Source organism: Salvelinus namaycush, chromosome 2 (assembly GCF_016432855.1).
Source record: "Salvelinus namaycush isolate Seneca chromosome 2, SaNama_1.0, whole genome shotgun sequence".
Lineage (NCBI taxonomy): Eukaryota > Metazoa > Chordata > Actinopteri > Salmoniformes > Salmonidae > Salvelinus > Salvelinus namaycush.
Genome location: NC_052308.1, coordinates 75,144,434 through 75,170,184, shown reverse-complemented (window position 1 = coordinate 75,170,184; position 25,751 = coordinate 75,144,434). Strand labels below are relative to the sequence as shown.

Sequence of the window (25,751 nt, the reverse complement as noted above, 5' to 3'; positions counted from 1 at the left end):
ACCGAAACGTGCACCCAGGGGGGACCCAGAACCGAGTTTGGGAAACCCTGCTATAGACCACTACATACGCATTGAGTGTTATGTATGCAGTTGAAATCTAATAGTTTAACCTACATCAGACTCAGCAGAGGTAAAGGCAGGTTTGGCTACTCTACTCTTAAATAGGCCGTTTTTGAAAGAGTATAAATTATGATTTCACCTGCCCAGCTGTCACGGAAGTTAAGTTTCCATTGCCTTGTCTGTTTAGAAAGCACATACAATTGAAGGAATATTTTATAGCAGCTTTAGCCAATATTCTTGATATTTTGTAGGATAGGCCTATCCTGTTCTTGTTTGGGGTAGGTTAATATCAGAAGCAATTGATATTCCAGGGAACCACCTCCCTATGTATGTAATGATCTCATAAAGGTCTATAATGTAAACATTGGCTGTGATATTCATATTCCTGATGAATTTAATAATTTTTTCCCGCAGACGCCCCACGCGTATTTGACTATCGCAGGCGCGCGGTGCCATTGATATTGCCATTTTCGTAATTGTTCATTGTAGAAATTGAGCGTTTTTTTTCTTAATTCCAACCTGTCTCTTCGATTCACCGTTAACTCTGCCGAGCGAAGCGGAAACGCAGTAAGACAGAACCTAGCGCACATCAAGGCTCTCTGCGCGCTCTACCTTGCTCCCCTTGGCGTCGCATCTGCTCCTGTTCCAGCGCGCGATCAATTCAGACGCGCCTCTGATGAAATGAAAAGCGACCCACCGGCATCCCCGCGCACTCAGGAACCTAATTTGTATTAGAAGCTCAAACGGGGGTCCTTCCCGCGCATGTAAACATCGAGGTTCTCTCTTTGTTGTCGGTCTGGGTGCAGTGACTCATTCTATTCATCATGCACAATAGAGCCGCTGTGGCGCGTTTTCCCCGTGGCCAGTTTGTATTCGATAAAGTTTACTGTGTTTGTTTATGCGTGTGAGAGGAGAGTAGCCTTGTGAAATCAAACAGACTACAGACCCTGGTAGGAAATGGGGGTGGGGGGACTAACAGAATAGAGAATAGACAATTCCATGGTAGAGAAAAAGACAGAGAATCATAGATGTAATATTGAATTCTAGAGGGTTTGGTATGTGGTAATTATACACACACTAGATTAAAAACCTGTCCCCTCATTTGAATTTCAAAGACTCATTATTATGAATTAAAAGCAGGCTCTTCGTCCAGCAGGGAGCATCCATTGGTGCCAGTCCAAAGAAGCCGACCATTTTCCAATCCTGCAATACAGTAACTAAATACAGTAATGTAATACAAATCATTTATACAGTTAACTACATGAAACGTTTATCTAAGCCACCACTCCATGGTAGAGGAAAAATACAGATAATTGAGAGAGTAGGGTATTCCTCCCTCTACATCCAGGCCCATGCCGCCTCGGGCTGTGTTCCCCCCCAGGGGATGAGACCAAAAGCGGGCAGCACAGGAAGGGAGAGAGGCTACTGTCACTGGAAGTGGCTTTCACTACTGCTGCTGCTGCCAGGAGAGAGAATGGATGTGAGTTCACACAGGGTTCTGGGAGGTGTGTGTCTGTGTGTGTGTGGTGCGGGGGGGTGTTGTGTGGGAGGAGTCTCTCAGCGTTTATTTGTAGAACCTTTTGATGGATGATTGCTGAGAGAGAGGGAGGGTGAGAGTCCTTTTTTCTGGTCGTTCACTGTTCCCTCTTCTACAGGCAGAGAGCACAATGAGTCAATGAAAGCTGAAGGGAAGAGGAGCACTACAGCAGAGAGAGAGAGAGAGAGAGAGAGAGAGGGAGCAGAACCAAGGAGACGAGAGTACGAGAGGGAGATAGAAAGAAGGAAAGCTTTTTGGACAGACGTCTAAACCAGATAATAAAGAGTCTGGTTTTAAAGCCAGGCTGGGATGAAGTATCAGTGACCGTTGATCTGAGGACTAACTACGCTACTTCACCTCTCTACAAGGAGGTTTTCTGATCTTCCCTTTTTTATTAGGAACGTTTGGACTATTTTCTCCCCTCCACTTGGTCTCTGGTCAGGGGATCTTGCTCGCCGCAGTAACCCAGGTCTCTGGAGCTCTGAGTGGGGTTGAGGTAGAGGAGCCTTGTCTCTGGGTGCTGGTGCTTTGGGGCTGGAGGAGAGGATGGACATGCTAAGGAGATCCATGGCTGGAGCCGGGTCAGGGGGCTGTGGAGCCAGGCTAGACCACTTCGTGGTGGCCCGGGCTGGGCTGTGGCTGCTGCTGTGGGGGTGCCTGCTGGGGGCTGGCGGGGTGGAGGCATGCCCTTCTCTGTGTACCTGTGTGGGAGCCACGGTGGACTGCCACGGCCTGGGGGTCCGGAACATCCCCAAGAATATCCCCAGGAGCACAGAGAGACTGTGAGTACTGGCGGGGTGTGTGTGTTCCTCTGTTTATGAGCGTGTCGTAGTGTGTGTAACAAACTATCAATGTGACTTATTGCCTGTGTGTGTGGGGGTTCCTGTGTGGCACACCATGTCAGTCAGTCTGGTGTATGCCAGTCTGGTTAACTTCAAACACACTCAGCTCAGGGTTGTAACAATACCAGTGCCTTTCCACTTGACCCCTTGTCCCTTATATAGACTGCATCCCAAATTGCACCCTATTCCCTATTTAGTGCACTACTTTTGACCAGACTCTCTACTATAGTCTACAACACCAGTAATATCCAGCTAGAGACTCTCTCTACTATAGTCTACTACACCAGTAATATCCAGCTAGAGACTCTCTCTACTATAGTCTACTACACCAGTAATATCCAGCTAGAGACTCTCTCTACTATAGTCTACAACACCAGTAATATCCACCATGTACTGTGCAGTCAGTCAACCTCTTGTGCAGGGGTTCTCCAACCTCTCCTCAGGGACCCCCAAGTCGTTCCTTGTTTTTTAAAATCTATTCCAGAGCCAGCACCGCTGATTCACCTTGTCAACTAATCATCAGACCCTTGACTAGGTGAATCAGGGGAGCTAGTTCAGGGCTACAACAGAACTGTGAAACGTCTGTGGGTCCGTGAGGAGACGTTGGAGAACCACTACCCTAGTGCACTTACTCAATGCCCACTAATCACACTAGCTGAACACAGTCAGTACTTTCTTAGCCACGATAGGGCTCGAACAGGCTCATTCCTCTCTCTCACTCACACTCTGTCTCTCTGTGTCACTCACTCTCTCCCCCTCCTTCTGTGTGTTTGTTTGTGTCCCTCTTGGTGTGTGTGTGCGGGTTGGGATCTTGGGGAGGCTTAACATCATGTACAGTCTGTCTCAGGTCTGGAGTGCATGTGTGTGAATTATGAATGGTCCCAGGGGGTAGTGTGTGTCTGTGGGTCAGTGAAGCCTCTGAGTGGGTGTTCTAGACACAGTGCCCTACTCCTCTCTCTGTAGAGGAATCACAGCAATGATGATGTCATAGGATGATGACTGCATCCCAGCGGTTCTTCATCCCGGGGGTCACGTTTGAGTTTTTCCGCTAGCAGCACTACACACCTGATTCCACCAATCAAAGGCTTGATGATGAGTTGATTCGTGGAATCAGACGTGTAGTGCCAGGGGAAAACCAAAACAATCTGCCTCCCGTTGTGTCCCGGGACCGGGATTCAGAAACACTGATGTGTTGTTCAGTGATACAGTAGCTGACCTGTGTCAGATACAAACACTTCTGCCTGTCCTCGTCAAGCCATGCATGAAGACCTGACCCACTAGACGACAGTCAGAGGAGGTTGGACTATATGCCGGTGTCACTGTGGTCTCTAAGGGGGTTGGTGATCCAGCTACAACATATCCCATAATGCAGTAGCGCAGTACATCCACGACAGCCATAGTCATGTAGTTGTCTGATAGAGTTGGCTCAATCTCCAACACAACTGAACCAGGGCTCGTCTAGCAGTGCTGATCAAGGATCAGGTTTCAACTCTTATTCATTATGACCTGAAAAGCCAAACTGATCCCAGATCAGCAGTCTTGTTGTGAGAAACGTTGTGAATACGGGTCAGTCTAGTAGTAGTAGTAGTAGGTCATTACAGGGTGGGGTGTGTTAAACCTCTTGTCTGATAATTAGCGTGTAAAGTGATCTGTGTGTCAGGGAGGTAGATTGGGAACACACACACACACTAACTCACACACTCTCACACACACACTCACACACACACACACAGAGTGTGTATTCCCGTGGGGTCCCGGGGCAATAAGAGGGTGATTCATCATGGTAACTCCACCAGTCAAACAATATTCCTCCCCGCTCCCTGGGGCATTGTCAAAGCAACGGTGAAAAATGGCTAACGCCTTGGGCTCCCGGGAACCGTTATTTGAGTGGGGTGGGATGGAGGGAGGGGGGACAATATTGTCCATACCAGCCGGCAATATGCTTCCAACTTTGAACAAAGCAGTGCTGACAACAAAAGGCTGGTTTGATTTGAAATGGGAGCTAAATTGAACCTTATTGTTAGGTTCAAGTGGGGTAGATATTATAGAGGGTTGGTATTGTGAGGTTCAAGTGGGGTAGATATTATAGAGGGTTGGTATTGTGAGGTTCAAGTGGGGTAGATATTATAGAGGGTTGGTATTGTGAGGTTCAAGTGGGGTAGATATTATAGAGGGTTGGTATTGTGAGGTTCAAGTGGGGTAGATATTATAGAGGGTTGGTATTGTTAGGTTCAAGTGGGGTAGATATTATAGAGGGTTGGTATTGTTAGGTTCAAGTGGGGTAGATATTATAGAGGGTAGGTATTGTGAGGTTCAAGTGGGGTAGATATTATAGAGGGTTGGTATTGTGAGGTTCAAGTGGGGTAGATATTATAGAGGGTTGGTATTGTGAGGTTCAAATGGGGTAGATATTATAGAGGGTTGGTATTGTTAGGTTCAAGTGGGGTAGATATTATAGAGGGTTGGTATTGTTAGGTTCAAGTGGGGTAGATATTATAGAGGGTAGGTATTGTTAGGTTCAAGTGGGGTAGATATTATAGAGGGTTGGTATTGTTAGGTTCAAGTGGGGTAGATATTATAGAGGGTTGGTATTGTTAGGTTCAAGTGGGGTAGATATTATAGAGGGTAGGTATTGTGAGGTTCAAGTGGGGTAGATATTATAGAGGGTTGGTATTGTGAGGTTCAAGTGGGGTAGATATTATAGAGGGTTGGTATTGTTAGGTTCAAGTGGGGTAGATATTATAGAGGGTTGGTATTGTGAGGTTCAAGTGGGGTAGATATTAAAGAGGGTTGGTATTGTGAGGTTCAAGTGGGGTAGATATTAAAGAGGGTTGGTATTGTGAGGTTCAAGTGGGGTAGATATTATAGAGGGTTGGTATTGTGAGGTTCAAGTGGGGTAGATATTATAGAGGGTTGGTATTGTTAGGTTCAAGTGGGGTAGATATTATAGAGGGTTGGTATTGGGAGGTTCAAGTGGGGTAGATATTATAGAGGGTTGGTATTGTTAGGTTCAAGTGGGGTAGATATTATAGAGGGTTGGTATTGTTAGGTTCAAGTGGGGTAGATATTATAGAGGGTTGGTATTGTGAGGTTCAAGTGGGGTAGATATTATAGAGGGTTGGTATTGTAGTCAGACATGCGAAACAGAATGACACATCTACTGTCATTTAGAAATAAATCGAACTATTACACACACATTTATTTGAGAAGAACTTCATTATGTCAGTGTCCTGGCTTTCCCTGACTACTGTAGGGCTTTCCCTGACTACTGTAGGGCTTTCCCTGACTACTGTAGGGCTTTCCCTGACTACTGTAGGGATTTCCCTGACTACTGTAGAGCTTTCCCTGACTACTGTAGGGCTTTCCCTGACTACTGTAGGGCTTTCCCTGACTACTGTAGGGCTTTCCCTGACTACTGTTGGGCTTTCCCTGACTACTGTAGGGCTTTTCCAGTGTGTCTACTGTGGGACTATCCCGGTGTGTCTACTATGGGACTATCCCAGTGTGTCTACTGTGGGACTATCCCGGTGTGTCTACTGTGGGACTATCCCGGTGTGTCTACTGTGGGACTATCCCGGTGTGTCTACTGTGGGACTATCCCAGTGTTTCTACTGTAGGACTATCCCAGTGTTTCTACTGTAGGACTATCCCGGTGTGTCTACTGTGGGACTATCCCAGTGTGTCTACTGTGGGACTATCCCGGTGTGTCTACTGTGGGACTATCCCGGTGTGTCTACTGTGGGACTATCCCGGTGTGTCTACTGTGGGACTATCCCGGTGTGTCTACTGTGGGACTATCCCGGTGTGTCTACTGTGGGACTATCCCGGTGTGTCTACTGTGGGACTATCCCGGTGTGTCTACTGTGGGACTATCCCAGTGTTTCTACTGTAGGACTATCCCAGTGTTTCTACTGTAGGACTATCCCGGTGTGTCTACTGTGGGACTATCCCAGTGTGTCTACTGTGGGACTATCCCGGTGTGTCTACTGTGGGACTATCCCGGTGTGTCTACTGTGGGACTATCCCGGTGTGTCTACTGTAGGACTATGCCGGTGTGTCTACCGTGGTACTATCCCGGTGTGTCTACTGTAGGACTATCCCAGGGTGTGTACTGTGGGACTATCCCGGTGTGTCTACTGTGGGACTATCCCGGTGTGTCTACTGTGGGACTATCCCGGTGTGTGTACTGTGGTACTATCCCTGTGTGTCTACTGTGGGACTATCCCGGTGTGTCTACTGTGGGACTATCCCGGTGTGTCTACTGTGGGACTATCCCGGTGTGTCTACTGTGGGACTATCCCGGTGTGTCTACTGTGGGACTATCCCGGTGTGTCTACTGTGGGACTATCCCGGTGTGTCTACTGTGGGACTATCCCGGTGTGTCTACTGTGGGACTATCCGGTGTGTCTACTGTGGGACTATCCCGGTGTGTCTACTGTGGGACTATCCCGGTGTGTCTACTGTGGGACTATCCCGGTGTGTCTACTGTGGGACTATCCCGGTGTGTCTACTGTGGGACTATCCCGGTGTGTCTACTGTGGGACTATCCCGGTGTGTCTACTGTGGGACTATCCCGGTGTGTCTACTGTGGGACTATCCCGGTGTGTCTACTGTAGGACTATCCCGGTGTGTCTACTGTGGGACTATCCCGGTGTGTCTACTGTGGGACTATCCCGGTGTGTCTACCGTGGGACTATCCCGGTGTGTCTACCGTGGGACTATCCCGGTGTGTCTACTGTGGGACTATCCCGGTGTGTCTACCGTGGGACTATCCCGGTGTGTCTACCGTGGGACTATCCCGGTGTGTCTACTGTGGGACTATCCCGGTGTGTCTACTGTAGGACTATCCCGGTGTGTCTACTGTGGGACTATCCCGGTGTGTGTACTGTGGGACTATCCCGGTGTGTCTACTGTGGGACTATCCCGGTGTGTCTACTGTGGGACTATCCCGGTGTGTCTACTGTGGGACTATCCCGGTGTGTCTACTGTGGGACTATCCCGGTGTGTCTACTGTGGGACTATCCCGGTGTGTCTACTGTGGGACTATCCCGGTGTGTCTACTGTGGGACTATCCCGGTGTGTCTACTGTGGGACTATCCCGGTGTGTCTACTGTGGGACTATCCCGGTGTGTCTACTGTGGGACTATCCCGGTGTGTCTACTGTGGGACTATCCCGGTGTGTCTACTGTGGGACTATCCCGGTGTGTCTACTGTGGGACTATCCCGGTGTGTCTACTGTGGGACTATCCCGGTGTGTCTACTGTGGGACTATCCCGGTGTGTCTACTGTGGTACTATCCCGGTGTGTCTACTGTGGGACTATCCCGGCGTGTCTACTGTGGGACTATCCCGGCGTGTCTACTGTGGTACTATCCCGGCGTGTCTACTGTAGGACTATCCCGGTGTGTCTACCGTGGGACTATCCCGGTGTGTCTACCGTGGGACTATCCCGGTGTGTCTACCGTGGTACTATCCCGGTGTGTCTACTGTGGGACTATCCCGGTGTGTCTACTGTGGGACTATCCCGGTGTGTCTACTGTGGGACTATCCCGGTGTGTCTACTGTGGGACTATCCCGGTGTGTCTACTGTGGGACTATCCCGGTGTGTCTACTGTGGGACTATGCCGGTGTGTCTACTGTGGGACTATGCCGGTGTGTCTACTGTGGGACTATCCCGGTGTGTCTACTGTGGGACTATCCCGGTGTGTCTACTGTGGGACTATCCCGGTGTGTCTACTGTGGGACTATCCCGGTGTGTCTACTGTGGGACTATCCCGGTGTGTCTACTGTGGGACTATCCCGGTGTGTCTACTGTGGTACTATCCCGGTGTGTCTACTGTGGTACTATCCCGGTGTGTCTACTGTGGGACTATCCCGGCGTGTCTACTGTGGGACTATCCCGGCGTGTCTACTGTGGTACTATCCCGGCGTGTCTACCGTAGGACTATCCCGGTGTGTCTACCGTGGGACTATCCCGGTGTGTCTACCGTGGGACTATCCCGGTGTGTCTACCGTGGTACTATCCCGGTGTGTCTACTGTGGGACTATCCCGGTGTGTCTACTGTGGGACTATCCCGGTGTGTCTACTGTGGGACTATCCCGGTGTGTCTACTGTGGGACTATCCCGGTGTGTCTACTGTGGGACTATCCCAGTGTGTCTACTGTGGGACTATCCCAGTGTGTCTACTGTGGGACTATCCCGGTGTGTCTACTGTGGGACTATCCCGGTGTGTCTACTGTGGGACTATCCCGGTGTGTCTACTGTGGGACTATCCCGGTGTGTCTACTGTGGGACTATCCCGGTGTGTCTACTGTGGGACTATCCCGGTGTGTCTACTGTGGGACTATCCCGGTGTGTCTACTGTGGTACTATCCCGGCGTGTCTACTGTGGGACTATCCCGGCGTGTCTACTGTGGGACTATCCCGGCGTGTCTACTGTGGTACTATCCCGGCGTGTCTACTGTAGGACTATCCCGGTGTGTCTACCGTGGGACTATCCCGGTGTGTCTACCGTGGGACTATCCCGGTGTGTCTACCGTGGTACTATCCCGGTGTGTCTACTGTGGGACTATCCCGGTGTGTCTACTGTGGGACTATCCCGGTGTGTCTACTGTGGGACTATCCCGGTGTGTCTACTGTGGGACTATCCCGGTGTGTCTACTGTGGGACTATCCCAGTGTGTCTACTGTGGGACTATCCCAGTGTGTCTACTGTGGGACTATGCCGGTGTGTCTACTGTGGGACTATCCCGGTGTGTCTACTGTAGGACTATCCCGGTGTGTCTACTGTGGGACTATCCCGGTGTGTCTACTGTGGTACTATCCCGGTGTGTCTACTGTAGGACTATCCCGGTGTGTCTACTGTGGGACTATCCCGGTGTGTCTACTGTAGGACTATCCCGGTGTGTCTACTGTGGGACTATCCCGGTGTGTCTACTGTGGGACTATCCCGGTGTGTCTACTGTGGGACTATCCCGGTGTGTGTACTGTGGGACTATCCCGGTGTGTCTACTGTGGGACTATCCCAGTGTGTCTACTGTGGGACTATCCCGGTGTGTCTACTGTGGGACTATCCCGGTGTGTCTACTGTAGGACTATCCCGGTGTGTCTACTGTGGTACTATCCCGGTGTGTCTACTGTAGGACTATCCCAGGGTGTGTACTGTGGGACTATCACGGTGTGTCTACCGTGGGACTATCCCGGTGTGTCTACCGTAGGACTATCCCGGTGTGTCTACCGTGGGACTATCCCGGTGTGTCTACCGTGGGACTATCCCGGTGTGTCTACTGTGGGACTATCCCGGTGTGTCTACCGTGGGACTATCCCGGTGTGTCTACCGTGGGACTATCCCGGTGTGTCTACTGTGGGACTATCCCGGTGTGTCTACTGTGGGACTGTCCCGGCGTGTCTACTGTAGGTTTTTGGACATTTTCTATAAAGTGGGACCATTTCTCTCTACCTTTTGTTAAGGACTACAGTATTATTATCAGAGTGTCTGCTCTAGCTAATGGGATTTCCTGTAGTGTGTGTGTGGACACCAGCTTGTTGTCATGTCATTAAGAGGTCAAAGGTCATGGACCCCCACTCTGAGTCTGAGCCTGGGACTCCTGTCCTGCTCCGCTATGGGAAACTTAAATAAATCCCTCCTGTTTGTGTGTGTTCGGTATCAGAGAAGGGGATCTCTGTTCAGCTGCTGGAAGTTTAAACCCAAACAAATCTCTGCAAGGCTTGGAGCCACCGGCGGCGGTCACACACACCAGACGGAAAACACACACTGTGGAAAACGGAACGGAAAACACACAGTGTGTGTGTGTGTGTGTGTGTGTGTGTGTGTGTGTGTGTGTGTCTATGTTTCTGTAGTGACTCTGAGATGTCTATGTGTCTTTTATTTATCTGTCTGTGTTATTCTGAGGTATAGACACTTGGCTCTCTGTGTGTTCATACATGTGTTTTTGAGTTTGGGTGTTCATTTAGGGGCTAGAAGGGATGTTAGTATGTGTTTTTTGGTCTGCTCTGGCTGTTGGCGGAGCTGCTAAACAAGTGTGATGGCCGAGGTTAACTATACAGCGGTAACTCTCCTCGCCACATTAGCTTCGCCCTCATGTGGGTGCTAACAAGCTAGCAAGCATGCTAAGTAGTGCTACATATCAACAACCGCTGTAAGCCAATCCAGTAGGGGGTGGAAGCTATAGTAAGCTTCGATTGGTCACTCGCGCCGCAATATCCCGGAGAAATTGCATAGAATTAAGCTTTCCCTAACTTTAGTCCCACTCCGTTCAGCTCCCTCAACCATGCTCGCTTCACCAAACAGTACCCCGCCCACTCTGTTTCTCTCGCTTGCCTTCCATTCAAAATGAATGGCTTCCGATGTTTTCACCGTGTGATGCCGCTGTATAGTCAACCCGGCCAAGAGTGGATTAGCGGTTAGCGCGCGGTGGCGGCTAGCAGGAGGTAAGAGAAATAAAGGGAAATAGATTAGACAGAGATGAGTCGCCGTGGGGGGCTGATACATCTGGCTCCACTCCGTCACATGACTTCTTAGACACTCACTCTATCCCTGTGGTGTAAAGTGCTTAAGTAAAATGTACTACTTAAGTCGTTTTTATGGGTATCTGTACTTACTTTTACTTCATTACATTCCTAAAGAAAATAATGTACTTTTTACTCCATACATTTTCCCTGACACCCAAAAGTACTTGTTATATATTTTGTGCTTAGCAGGACATGAAAATTGTCCAATTTGCACACTTATCAAGAGAACATCCCTGGTCATACCTACTGCCTCTGATCTGATAGACTCATTAAACACAGATGCTTCGTTTGTAAATTATGTCTGAATGTTGGAGTGTGCCCCTGGCTATCCATTTTAAAAAACAAGAAAATAGACCCGTCTGGTTTGATTAATATAAGGAATTTGAAATGATTTAGACTTATACATTTTAGCAATTACATTTAATTTTGATACTTAAGTATATTTAAAACCAAATACTTTTAGACTTTTACTCAAGTTGTATTTTACTGGGTGACTTACTTTTACTTTTTTACTTATTTTTTTCATTTTCTGTTAAAGTATCTTTTCTTTTACTCAAGTATGACAGATCTCTATTTCTACTGTCTCTTGTAATCATCGTGTGTGTTTAGTCAGTGTGCTAACAGCAGAATGATTATGCAGCTGCTCCTAAATACACTGGAACTACATGGAGCAGCTGTGACATGCTGCATCTGACACACATCACAGACCATTGAAGGAGAGACAACCACAGAGATGACACATTAACTCAGTTAGTTCATTGTGTTTCTCTTGATGATGGTAATACACATGCACACACACACGCACCCACGCACACACACTGCAGAGGACCCATGTGTAGCCAATCAGTGCAGACAACTCGTTTTAATCCGCTAATCAATCTAGCATCTGGGCGCTCGTGAAACCGGATTTAAAAAATCCATCAGATATTGACTGAATAGTAACACATTTTACTGGCACGGACAAATAATGGAGCTCAGGGATTTTGGTAGGAATTCAGGTATTCTATTTATTGTCAAATTTATTTTGGGGGTTTGTTGTAGAATGCAAACACAACATGCAACAATTTCAAAGATTTTACTGAGTTCATATAAGGCCCTAATCTATGGATTTCACATCACTGGGAATACAGATATGCATCTGTTGGTCACAGATACCTTAAAAAATGGGTAGGGGCGTGGATCAGAAAACCAGTCAGTGTCTGGTATGACCACCTTTAGCCTCATGCAGCGCGACACATCTCCTTCACATAGAGTTGATAAGGCTGTTGATTGTGGCCTGTGGAATGTTGTCCGACTCCTATTCAATGGCTGTGCGAAGTTGTTGGATATTGGCTTGAACTGGAACACTCTGTCGTACACGTTCATCCAGAGCATCCCAAACATGCTCAATGGGTGACGTCTGGTATGAAAGCCATGGAAGAACTGGGACGTGGTGTATAGATCCTTGCGACATGGGGCCGTGCTGAAACATGAGGTGATGACGGCAGATGAATGGCACGACAATGGGCCTCAGGATCTCATCCCGGTATCTCTGTGAATTCAAATTGCCATCGATAAAATATAATTGTGTTTGTTGTCCGTAGCTTATGCCTGCCCACACCATAATCCCACCGCCACCATGGGACACTGTTCACAATGCTGCATCGAACTGCAGTCGGGTCAAGACCTGGGTGAGGATGACGAGCTTCCCCGAGACAGATTCCAGTTCTCAGTTTTTTGGTAGATTCTTTCCAATGTGTCCAGTAATTATCTTTTAGTTTTCTCGTGATTTGGTTGGGTCTAATAGAGTTGCTGTCCTGGGGCTCTGTGGGGTCTGTTTGTGTTTATGAACAGAGCCCCAGGACCAGCTTGATTAGGGGACTCTTCTCTAGGTTCATCTCTCTGTAGGTGATGGCTTTGTTATGGAAGGTTTGGGAATCACTTCTTTTTAGGTGGTTGCAGAATTTAACAACTTTTTCTGGATTTTTTAATTAGCGGCTATCGGTCTAATTCTTCTCTGCATGCATTATTTGGTGTTTTACGTTGTACACATAGGATGTTTTTGCAGAATTCTGCATGCATAGTCTCAATTTGGTGTTTGTCACGTTTTGTGAATTCTTGGTTGGTAAGCGGACCCCAGACCCCACAACCATAAATGGCAATGGGTTCTATAACTGATTCAAGTATTTTTAGCCAGATCCTAATTGGGATGTCGAATTATATGTTCCTTTTGATGGCATAGAAGGCCCTTCTTGCCTTGTCTCTCAGATCGTCTCTCAGATCGTTCACAGCTTTGTGAAAGTTACCCGTGGTGCTGATGTTTAGGCCGAGGTACAGTAGGTATAGTTTTTTTGTGTGCTCTTTGTCTTAATGAGATTTGATTTCTGGGCCCAGGTCTGACAGAATATGTACAGAAGATCTAGGTGCAGCTGTAGGCCCTCCTTGGTTGGGATCAGAAGCACCAGATCATCAGCAAACGGTAGACATTTGACTTCAGATTCTAATAGGGTGAGGCCGGGTGCTGCAGACTGTTCTAGTGTCTTCGACAATTTGTTGATAGATACAGTTGAAGTCGAAAGTTTACATACACTTAGGTTAGAGTCATTAAAACTTGTTTTTCAACCACTCCACAAATTTCTTGTTAACTATAGTTTTGGCAAGTCGTTTAGGGCATCTACTTTGTGCATGACACAAGTCATTTTTCCAACAATTCTTTACAGACAGATTATTTCACTTATATTTTACCGTATCACAATTCCAGCGGGTCAGAAGTTTACATACACTAAGTTGACTGTGCCTTTAAACAGCTTGGAAAATTCCAGAAAATATTGTCATGGCTTTAAAAGCTTCTGATCAGCTAATTGATATCATTTGAGTCAATTGGAGGTGTACCTGTGGATGTATTTCAAGGCCTACCTTCAAACTCAGTGCCTCTTTGCTTGACATCATGGGAAAATCAAATGAAATCAGCCAAGACCTCAGAAACAAAATTGTATGCCTCCACAAGTCTGGTTCATCCTTTGGAGCAATTTCCAAACACCTGAAGGTACCACGTTCATCTGCACAAACAATAGTATGCAAGTACTGTATAAACACCATGGGACCACACTGCCGTCATACCGCTCAGGAAGGAGATGCGTTCTGTCTCCTAGAGATGAACGTACTTTGTGCAAAAAGTGCAAATCAATCCCAGAACAACAGCAAAGGACCTTGTGAAGATGGAGGAAACATGTACAATAGTATCTATATCCACAGTGAAACGAGTCCTATATCGACATAACCTGAAAGGCCGCTCAGCAAGGAAGAAGCCACTGCTCCAACACCGCCATAAAAAAAGCCAGACTACGGTTTGCAACTGCACATCAGGACAAAGATCTTACTTTTTGGAGAAATGTTCTCAGGTCTGATGAAACAAAAATAGAACTGTTTGGCCATAATGAACATCGTTATGTTTGGAGGAAAAAGGGGCCACGCTTGCAAGCCGAAGAACACCATCCCAACCGTGAAGCACGGGTGTGTCATGTTTTGGGGGTGCTTTGCTGCAGGAGGGACTGGTGCACTTCACAAAATAGATGGCTTCATGAGGTAGGAAAATTATATGGATATATTTATGCAACATCTCAAGACATCAGACAGGAAGTTGAACCTTGGTCGCAAATGTGTCTTCCAAATGGACAATGACCCCAAGCATACTTCCAAAGTGGTGGCAAAATGGCTTAAGGACAACAAAGTCAAGGTATTGGAGTGGCCATCACAAAGCCCCTGACCTCAATCCTATAGAAAATTTGTGTGCAGAACTGAAAAAGCGTGTGCGAACAAGGAGGACTACAAACCTGACTCAGTTACACCAGCTCTGTCTGGAGAAATGGGCCAAAATTCACCCAACTTATTGTGGGAAGCTTGTGGAAGGCTACCCAAAACGTTTGACCCAAGTTAAACAATTTAAAGGCAATGCTACCAAATACTAATTGAGTGTATGTAAACATCTGACCCACTGAGAATGTGATGAAAGAAACAAAAGCTGAAAGAAATAATTCTCTCTACTATTATTCTGACATTTCACGTTCTTAAAATAAAGTGGTGATCCTAACTTTTTTACTCTGATTAGATGTGAGGAATTGTGAAAAACTGAGTTTAAATGTATTTGGCTAAGGTGTATGTAAACTTCTAACTTCAACTGTATGTGGTGCTCAAGCTGCATCCCTGTCTCACCCCACGGCCCTGTGGAAAGAAATGTTTGTTTGTTTTTTTGTCAATTTGAACTTCACATTTTGTTGTTTGTGTACAGTGATTTTATAATGCCATATGTCTCTCTCCATCTCTCTCTCTCTCTCTCTCTCTCTCTCTCTCTCTCTCTCTCTCTCTCTCTCTCTCTCTCTCGCTCTCTCTCTTTTCATCGGTCTATCTCTCTCTCTGTGGCCTTTCCTTTCATAGGCCAGCTAATAAGGGGGAACTTGAGTGGAACTTGTGCTGCTTGACTGCCCACTGAAGCTGCTATTGCGGAGCAATTTGGTGTGTGTGTGTGTGTGTGTGTGTGAGGGAGAGAGAGTGTGCAGGTGGCTGGAAGGATGAATGTGTCAGTGTGTACTGTGTGTGTTGCCCTGTGTAAGACGCGTTCTGCTGTAACAAGCCTTTGCCTGGTGGAGTGTCTCTCTACTTCAGGCTTCCCTGACCTCTCCATGCTCCACAAAACCCAATTATCCACACCTCATCAGCACACAAGGTGTGTGTGTGTGTGTGTGTTCATCTCCCCCTCCTATCCTTCATCTCTCTTTCTCTCTCTCGACGTCATTAGGACCTACTCGCTCTCGCTCTCTTTTTGTTCAGGACCCTGTTAGCTAAGACTCTTCTCCAAGCTTATGCTCCAGTCACGTAAACCTGCCAAACCACAGCAGTGATTTCAGTTGTAAATACAGCCTCCTTGTTTGTAACAGGGACACAATTACAAGTGTCTCTTCTTAGGGATGATGTAGGAGTTGCTCTCTGAAACACTAGGAAGAGAACATTGTGTGTGTACATATACAGTATATAGGTCAAACACAGCCTTCTTCTGGTGCCTAGGTCCACTCACTGTCAGAGCCATTTCACACACATCACGAGAGGGATTATAGACCCCCTGTAATTCCACATCTCTCTCTCTTTCTCTCAAACCGTTCATCATTTCTCTCACTGCTCCATGGGTGAAGTCTGGGTCAAGATCACACACCGAAACCACTGTGTGTGTCTCTCTCTCTCTCTCTCTCTCTCTCACACACACACACACACACACACGCACGTTATACTGCTCTTTGGGACAGACAAGGTCATCCTCTACCTCACTCTTTACTGTAGTACAGCAACCTGATACCACACACACACACACCGTCTTACAGGCTCTCACCACAGAGCCCTGTGGGAAAGTGACATCATCTTCTCCTATCTGGCTGTCAATTCAACCAAAGACAATGAGGTCATATTGTAAAGCAGCGGTTCCCAAACTAGGGGTCGCGACTGATTTGAAAATGGGGTTGCCGAAGAATTCCCAAAATATAATAACCCTGTCTATACAACAAGCTCTCACAGCCCTGCCTGCAACCTGATCTCATAGTTTCACTTCAGACTTTGCCGTAAACGGACGAACGTTGATTTTTCACCCATTAATTCCGAGTGGAGATGGTTGCCTCGCTTCGAGATCTTAGGAAACAATGCAGTATTTAGTTTTTTTATGTAATATTTCTTACATTGTTACCCCAGGAAATCTTACTTATATGTACGTATTCTCATTCACCCCTTTAGATTTTTGTGTATTTGGTAGTTGTTGGGGAATTGTTAGATTACTTGTTAGATATTACTGCACTGTCGAAACTAGAAGCATTTCGCTACACTCGCGTTAACATCTGCTAACCATGTGTGTGTGTGACGAATAAAATGTGATTTGATTTGAGGGTTAAAACAGAAACAACTCAAACGGTTAAGTATCGACGTCCTGAAGGACCTTTTCAAACATCCGAAATCGACGGCTCTTTCTTGTGACCAGCACGCTCACAGACTCATTGCAGAATCCCGACATTTGTCCATAAACCTAACATTTTGAAGGTTAAGTTTAGGCATTCATTCTGAATGGTTAAGGTAAGGGTTCAGGTTTTGGGTTAAAACAAAACAATAAATAACAAGTGCCTTGTACAGGGATTGAGTATTCAACCCTCTTGAGCTGGAGCTCGTGGCTTCCGCCCATCCGCCATCCCTGTCCAAAATGCCCCAGCAAAACCCGAGCCTACTGATGGTAATAGAGCTCAGCGTTGCCCCTAGTGGCGGGGTTTGAAGGCATCTCCCGACATCCTGGGGACCTGGACGGATGTCGAATTTCAGTGGATGTTGAGCGACCTGGTTGATCAATAACCAAGGACGTTTGATAGCAAGCTAAGGTTCTCTCAGACTGAACGCTGCAGCTCATCATGAAGTAGAACAGTGGTGAGAATAGCATTCAGTCTGGTTTAACCAGGATTCTCTGTGTTTTCTCACATTGGATTCCTCATACTCTCAGAAACGTTATGTTGAGATCACGCTGTCAGGTTATTCGTGGTGACATAGCCACAGATGCTTACAAAACACATCTCATCCTACGAAGGCTTTTTCTTTGGTTATTATCGTTCTAGCTTTGTGTTGGACACTCTGTTATCAGACTGAGAACAGAATATGTGTCCCAAACGGCTCCCTATTCCCTATATAGTGCACTACTTTTGACCAGAGCTGGAGTCAAAAGTGGTGCCATTTGGGACGCAAGCAGATTGTCCTCTGGAGAGGAGCTGTTAATTCCTGTTTTGTGCCAGTCAACCTGCTGTGGTTTAATAAAACCACCCTGTGATTGGTTGACCGCCTGCTGCATCCAATCAGCACCTCTGTGGGCTGCTGCTCTGAGGACACTGTGTGGGTGTTTGAAAGAGACGTTGTAGTCCCAGGCAAGACAACACCAACAAATTTGCAGCTCCCCTGTCACACAGCACCTGTGTCTGTGTGAATGAGAGAGGGAGGGAAGGAGAGCGATTGAGACAGCTAGGAGAGAGAGAGACTGACTTCTGTCATGTATTCTGAACTGTCGATGAAACCAGTCTGCTCTACCTATAGCTAAGGCCAGTCCCAGATAAAGGAGATGGAGTATAGTATTATTGTATTTACAGTGCATTCGGAAAGTATTCAGACCCCTTGACTTTTTCCACATTTTGTTACGTTCCAGCCTTATTCTAAAATGGATTAAATCGTTTTTCCCTCCATAATGACAAAGCAAAACAGGTTTTTAGAAATGTTTGCAAAAAAAAAAATGAAATATCACATTTACATAAGTATTCAGACTCTTTGCTCATTACTTTGTTGAAGCACGTCTGGCAGCGATTATAGCCTTAGGTCTTCTTGGGTGTGACGCTACAAGCTTGGCACACCTGTATTTGGGGAGTTTTGGGGAGTGCCACCACCATGCTTCACCATAGGGATGGTGCCAGGTTTCCTTCAAACATGACGCTTGGCATTCAGGCCAAAGAGTTCAATCTTGGTTTCATCAGACCAGAGAATCTTGTTTGTTCTGTCTGGCCACTCTACCATAAAGGTCTGATTGGTGGAGTGATGCAGAGATAGTTGTCCTTCTGGAAGGTTCTCCCATCTCCACAGAGGAACTATGGGGCTCTGTCAGAGTGACCATTGGGTTCTTGGTCACCTCCCTGACCAAGGCCCTTCTCCTCCGATTGCTCAGTTTGGCCGGTCAGCCAGCTCTAGGAAGAATCTTGGTGGTTCCAAACTTCTTCTGTTTAAGAATGATGGAGCCCACTGTGTTCTTGGGAACCTTCAATGCTGCAGAAATGTTTTGGTACCCTTCCCCAGATTTGTGCCTCGACACAATCCGATTTCGGAAACTACGGATTTAAAAAATGTTTGGCCTCATTGCTTGGTTTTTGCTCTGACGTGCACTGTCAACTGTGGGACCATATATAGACAGGTGTGTGCCTTTCCAAATCATGTCCAATCAACAGAATTTACCACAGGTGGACTCCAATAAAGTTGTAGAAACATCTCAAGGATGATCAATGGAAACAGGATGCACCTGAGCTCAATTTCGAGTCTTATAGCAAAGGGTCTGAATTCTTATGTAAATAAGGTATTTCTGTTTTACATTTTTTATAAATTTGCAAGCATTTAAAAAAAAAAACTGTTTTTGATTTGTCATTATAGGGTATTGTGTGTAGATTGATAAGGGGGGGGGGGGGGGGGATGATTTTATCCATTTTAGAATAAGGCTGTAATGTAACAATGTGGGAAAAAGTCAAGGGGTCTGAGTACTTTCCCGAATGCACATATAGTATGCATGTGTTGATATAGTATGCATGTGTTGATATAATGTGAATGTGTTGATATAGTGTGAATGTGTTTATATAGTGTGAATGTGTTTATATAGTGTGAATGTGTTTATATAGTGTGAATGTGTTTATATAGTGTGAATGTGTTTATATAGTGTGAATGTGTTTATACAGTGTGAATGTGTTGATATAGTGTGAATGTGTTGATATAGTGTGAATGTGTTTATATAGTGTGAATGTGTTGATATAGTGTGAATGTGTTTATATAGTGTGAATGTGTTGATATAGTGTGAATGTGTTTATATAGTGTGAATGTGTTTATATAGTGTGAATGTGTTGATATAGTGTGAATGTGTTTATATAGTGTGAATGTGTTGATATAGTGTGAATGTGTTTATATAGTGTGAATGTGTTTATATAGTGTGAATGTGTTTATATAGTGTGAATGTGTTTATATAGTGTGAATGTGTTTATATAGTGTGAATGTGTTTATATAGTGTGAATGTGTTTATATAGTGTGAATGTGTTTATATAGTGTGAATGTGTTGATATAGTGTGAATGTGTTGATATAGTGTGAATGTGTTGATATAGTGTGAATGTGTTTATACAGTGTGAATGTGTTTATACAGTGTGAATGTGTTTATATAGTATGAATGTGTTTATATAGTGTGAATGTGTTTATATAGTGTGACTGTGATGTAGTGTGAATGTGTTTATGACCAACATGTTTGCTAATATTCTGTGTGTTTTCTTCCTCTCATCCAGTGATCTAAATGGGAACAACCTGACGACCATCAGCAAGACAGACTTCTCTGGCCTCAAACACCTCAGAGTTCTGTAAGTCCCATCCTTCACTACACTAAGATTTGTTGGCATTTTATTGCTTTGAAATGTATAGGAATGAAGGATGTAGGGAATGTTGTCCGTCTGGTGTAGAAGGATTGTTCTACTCAGGAATATCACCAGCTGGGTGTTCTGTGTGCAAGTCGTTTTGAAAATGTGTTTTATTTATTTCCAGTGAGGGCTTACTACACTCAATATTACTATTACCAGGAGTTGGAACTGGTTCAAGGAACAGAACCGGAAAATATTGACATTTTTCAAGGAACGGAAACAGAACCGGGAGCAAAGGGGATCTCTAGTGGTCCGGAACAGAACCACTCTTTTAAAAGCATGAGAACCGGTTAATGACTTTCTTTCAGCTTGGCACACCTGTGTTTGGGGAGTTTCTCCGATTCTTCTCTGCAGATCCTCTCAAGCTCTGTCAGGTTGGATAGGGAGCGTCGCTGCACAGCTATTTTCAGGTCTCTCCAGAGATGTTAGATCGGGTTCAAGTCCGGGCTCTGGCTCGGCCGCACAAAGACATTCAGAGAATTGTCCTGAAGCCACTCCTGCATTTTCTTGGCTGTGTGCTTAGGGTCGTTGTCCTGTTGGAAGGTGAACCTTCGCCCCAGTCTGAGGTCCTGAGCACTCTGGAGCAGGTTTTCATCAAAGATCTCTCTGTTCTTTGCTCTGTTCATCTTCCCCTCAATCCTGACTAGTCTTCCAGTCCCTGCCACTGAAAAACATCCCCACAGCAGGATGCTGCGACCACAATGCTTCTCCGTAGGGATGGTGCCAGGTTTCCTACAGACTTGACGCTTTGCATTCAGGCCAAAAAGTTCCATCTTGGTTTCATCAGACCAGAGAATCTTGTTTCTCATGGTCTGAGAGTCCTTTAGGTGCCTTTTGACAAACTCCAAGCATGCTGTCATGTGCCTTTACTCTGCCATAAAGGCCTTATTGGTGGAGGGCTCCAGAGATGGTTGTTCTTAAGGCTGTAACGTAACAAAATGTGAAGGGTCCTGAATACTTTCCGGTGAAGTAATGACAGGTCTACTACTAATGTCCTAAACACATTATAATACACATCATATTGATGACTGCACTGTTGGGAAAGTGCATGCAGGAAGGTCGTTGCACTGTACTTGTGCACGTGACATTAGAAACTTGAAACTGGAAACGTATCATGATACCCAGCGCTTCAAGCCAGACCCCCCACTCTCTCGCTCCCCACCTGCAAAATATCAGTTGGATCTCGTGGCCTACACTTGTGTGTCCATCAAGCATCTAAAGTTTAAACAACTAGCTTTCCAGGTCCATAGAAAGCTGCTCTATCCACAGTGTAGTGATTTTACCATGGTGTAGTCATTTAATGAGCTAAATGTAAAAATGACTTCGATTTCACGGGTTGAAAAAGGAAAAGAAAGGACCGGCACTTTTTTGTGTTTCGAACCGGTTCAGAACTTTATTATGGATTTGTATTTGCATTTTGCAGGTCTGAACGGTGGAACGTACCTTAAATCTGGAATCCGTAGTGGGGTTGGCCACGTCCATTTGTGCTATTGCATTTAACATTTTAGTCATTTAGCAGACACTCTGATCCAGAGAGACTTACAGTTAGTGAGTCATTTAGCAGACGCTCTGATCCAGAGAGATTTACAGTTAGTGAGTCATTTAGCAGACGCTCTGATCCAGAGAGATTTACAGTTAGTGAGTCATTTAGCAGACACTCTGATCCAGAGAGACTTACAGTTAGTGAGTCATTTAGCAGACACTCTGATCCAGAGAGACTTACAGTTAGTGAGTCATTTAGCAGACACTCTGATCCAGAGAGACTTACAGTTAGTGAGTCATTTAGCAGACGCTCTGATCCAGAGAGACTTACAGTTAGTGAGTCATTTAGCAGACGCTCTGATCCAGAGACTTACAGTTAGTGAGTCATTTAGCAGACACTCTGATCCAGAGAGACTTACAGTTAGTGAGTCATTTAGCAGACACTCTGATCCAGAGAGACTTACAGTTAGTGAGTCATTTAGCAGACGCTCTGATCCAGAGAGACTTACAGTTAGTGAGTCATTTAGCAGACGCTCTGATCCAGAGAGACTTACAGTTAGTGAGTCATTTAGCAGACGCTCTGATCCAGAGAGACTTACAGTTAGTGAGTCATTTAGCAGACGCTCTGATCCAGAGAGACTTACAGTTAGTGAGTCATTTAGCAGACGCTCTGATCCAGAGAGACTTACAGTTAGTGAGTCATTTAGCAGACGCTCTGATCCAGAGAGACTTACAGTTAGTTACAGGAGCAATTAGGGGTAAGTGCCTTGTACAAGGGCACATAGACCGATTTTTCAATTAGTTGGCTCGGGGATTTGAACCTGTGACCTTCTTGGTTACTGGCCCATTGCTCTTAACCGCTAGGCTACCTGCAACAACAGCAGACTATATACTAGGATATGTTTTGACCATGCTGCTGGATGCTCCTCTCCTCCCACTCATAAACAAACCACAAACTATAACTAATGTGACCAGTGGCGCTGTTTCACCTTCTGCAGATCTCAGCTTTAATACAGAGGTTATCATACACAGTGAGTGTTTATTACACTGCTGGTAAAGCAACTGACTGACTTTACCAACAGACCACACAGGCCTCCCATCTGCTCTTCCAGATACCGTTGAGCTGGGTGGAAGTACAATACCCCAGGGAAGGAAGTGGATTGGTTGTCTCAGGTTGCTGTGTTAGACTGACACTGTTTTCGACATACACTGTTGTCTGTCTGACAGTAATGGACGTGTGTGTGTGTGTGCGTGTGTGTGTACGTGTATAACTAATTTTGTGGGGACCAGAATAGAAAACAAACAAATATTTGACCAACTGGGACATTTTGTTAGTCCCCACGAGGTCAAATGCTATTTCTAGGGGGTTTAGGGTTAGAATTAGGTTAAGGTTAAGGTTAGGGTTAGGGTAAATGTTAGGGAAAATAGGATTTTGAATGGGACTGAATTGTGTGTCCCCACAAGGTTAGCTGTACAGGTGTGTGTGTGATAGTGGGTTAAAATCCTCAACGTGAAGCTAATATTTACTAATAACATCTCCTTGGGTTAGTTACCATCCTGTCCCTGTGTCCCTTTGTCTGCCCCTGTGTCTGCCCCTGTGTCTGCCCCTGTGTCTGTCCCTGTGTCTGCCCCTGTGTCTGCCCCTGTGTCTGTCCAGACAGTTGATGTCAGACTGTCAGGTAGATGCTGTCAGGGAGATAACGTATCAAGTGTTGCCCCGTGCAGACAGCAGTCAGAAGTTATACGTTACGTTAACATGTTGTTTTCTGGGCTGTGTTGAGATACCTAAAATACGGTATTTTTTCTTCTACCTCTTTACCCTCTTCATCCATTCTTCCTCTCTCTTCATCCATTCTTCCTCCCTCTCTCTTCATCCTTCCTCCCTCTCTCTTCATCCTTCCTCCCTCTCTCTTCATCCTTCCTCCCTCTCTCTTCATCCTTCCTCCCTCTCTCTTCATCCTTCCTCCCTCTCTCTTCCTCCATCCTTCCTCCCTCTCTCTTCCTTCATCCTTCCTCCCTTTCTCTTCCTCCATCCTTCCTCTCCATCCTTCTCTCATTCTCTTCAGTCACCTGATGGAGAACCAGATTAGCAACATTGAGAGAGGAGCATTTGATGATCTGAAGGAACTGGAGAGACTGTGAGCACACACACACACACACACACACACACACACACACACACACACACACACACACACACACACACACACACACACACACACACACACACACACACACACACACACACACACACACACACACACACACACACACACACACACACACACACACACACACACACACACACACACACACACACACACACACACACACACACACACACACACACACACACACACACACACACACACACACACACACACACACACACACACACACACACACACACACACACACACACACACACGAGACAGTCTTCCTGTTAGATAGAAAGCTATAATGTAATGGTGTGGGTCTGGTTTCTAATGTGTTCTGTCCTTCTGAACAGTCGTCTGAACAGGAACCGTCTCACTCAGCTCCCTGAACTCCTGTTCCAGAAGAATGAGGCTCTGGCTCGACTGTGAGTACCCTATTTACACCCTCTACACTACCACACTATACACTACACTACCACGCTGTACACTACCACCCTACACACTCTACACTACCACGCTGTACACTACTCTACCACACTATACACTACACTACCACGCTATACACTACTCTACCACACTATACACTACACTCCCCCCCTGCACCCTCTACACTACCACGCTGTACACTACCACACTACACACTCTACACTACCACACTATAGACTACCACGCTGTAAACTACCACACTATACACTACCACACTACCAAACTATACACTACTCTACCACCCTGTACACTATACACTACTGTACCACACTCTACACTACACTTCCATCCCTGTCCAACTCCATAATGGTTCTCCTCTACATACAGTGAGCTGCCAAAGTATTGGGAAAGTGACACATTTCTTGTTGTTTTGGATTTGAAATGATACAATGACTTTTAGGTTAAATTGCAGACTGTCAGCTTTAATTTAAGGGTATTTTCATCCATATTGGGTGAACAGTTTTTGTACGTTGTCCCCCATTCTAGGGGACCAACAGTATTAGGACAAATTCACTTATATCTGTATTGAAGTAGTAAAAAGTTGAGTATTTGGTCCCATATTCATAGCATGCAATGACTACGTCAGGCTTGTGACTCTATATACTTGTTGGAAGCATTTGCTGTTTGTTTTGGTTGTTTCAGATTATTTTGTGCCCAATAAAAATGAATGGTAAATAACGTATTGGGTCATTTTGGAGATAATTTCATGGTAAATTAGAATATAAGTTTCTAAAGCCTTGTATATTAATGTGAATGCTACCATGGTTACGGATAATCCTGAATGAATCGTGAATAATGATGAGTGAGAAAGTTACAGACGCACAAACATCATACCCCCCCAGAAAAAAGTCTGACCTCCCCTGTTATTGTAATGGTGAGAGGTTAGCATGTCTTGGAGGTATGATATATAATGCTAACCTCCCCTGTTATTGTAATGGTGAGAGGTTAACATGTCTTGGAGGTATGATATATAATGCTAACCTCCCCTGTTATTGTAATGGTGAGAGGTTAACATGTCTTGGAGGTATGATATATAATGCTAACCTCCCCTGTTATTGTAATGGTGAGAGGTTAGCATGTCTTGGAGGTATGATATATAATGCTGACCTCCCCTGTTATTGTAATGGTGAGAGGTTAGCATGTCTTGGAGGTATGATATATAATGCTGACCTCCCCTGTTATTGTAATGGTGAGAGGTTAGCATGTCTTGGAGGTATGATATATAATGCTAACCTCCCCTGTTATTGTAATGGTGAAAGGTTAGCATGTCTTGGAGGTATGATATATAATGCTAACCTCCCCTGTTATTGTAATGGTGAGAGGTTAGCATGTCTTGGAGGTATGATATATAATGCTAACCTCCCCTGTTATTGTAATGGTGAGAGGTTAACATGTCTTGGAGGTATGATATTTGGGCGTCTGTAACTTTCTCAGTATGGGACCAAATAATTAATACACA

At 45.6% G+C, this 25,751-nt stretch overlaps 1 protein-coding gene across 1 annotated transcript in view; it reads left to right on the top strand.

The window, feature by feature from the left end:
* The first annotated feature begins 2,164 nt into the window (after window positions 1–2,164).
* LOC120023487 (slit homolog 1 protein-like) overlaps window positions 2,165–25,751 on the top strand; it is a 129,877-nt gene continuing 106,290 nt past the window's right edge. Inside the window, exons 1-4 of the mRNA XM_038967516.1 lie at window positions 2,165–2,379; window positions 20,040–20,111; window positions 23,717–23,788; window positions 24,160–24,231. Of these exons, the coding sequence (XP_038823444.1) occupies window positions 2,165–2,379; window positions 20,040–20,111; window positions 23,717–23,788; window positions 24,160–24,231 (431 nt within the window). The remainder of the gene's footprint in view (window positions 2,380–20,039; window positions 20,112–23,716; window positions 23,789–24,159; window positions 24,232–25,751) is intronic.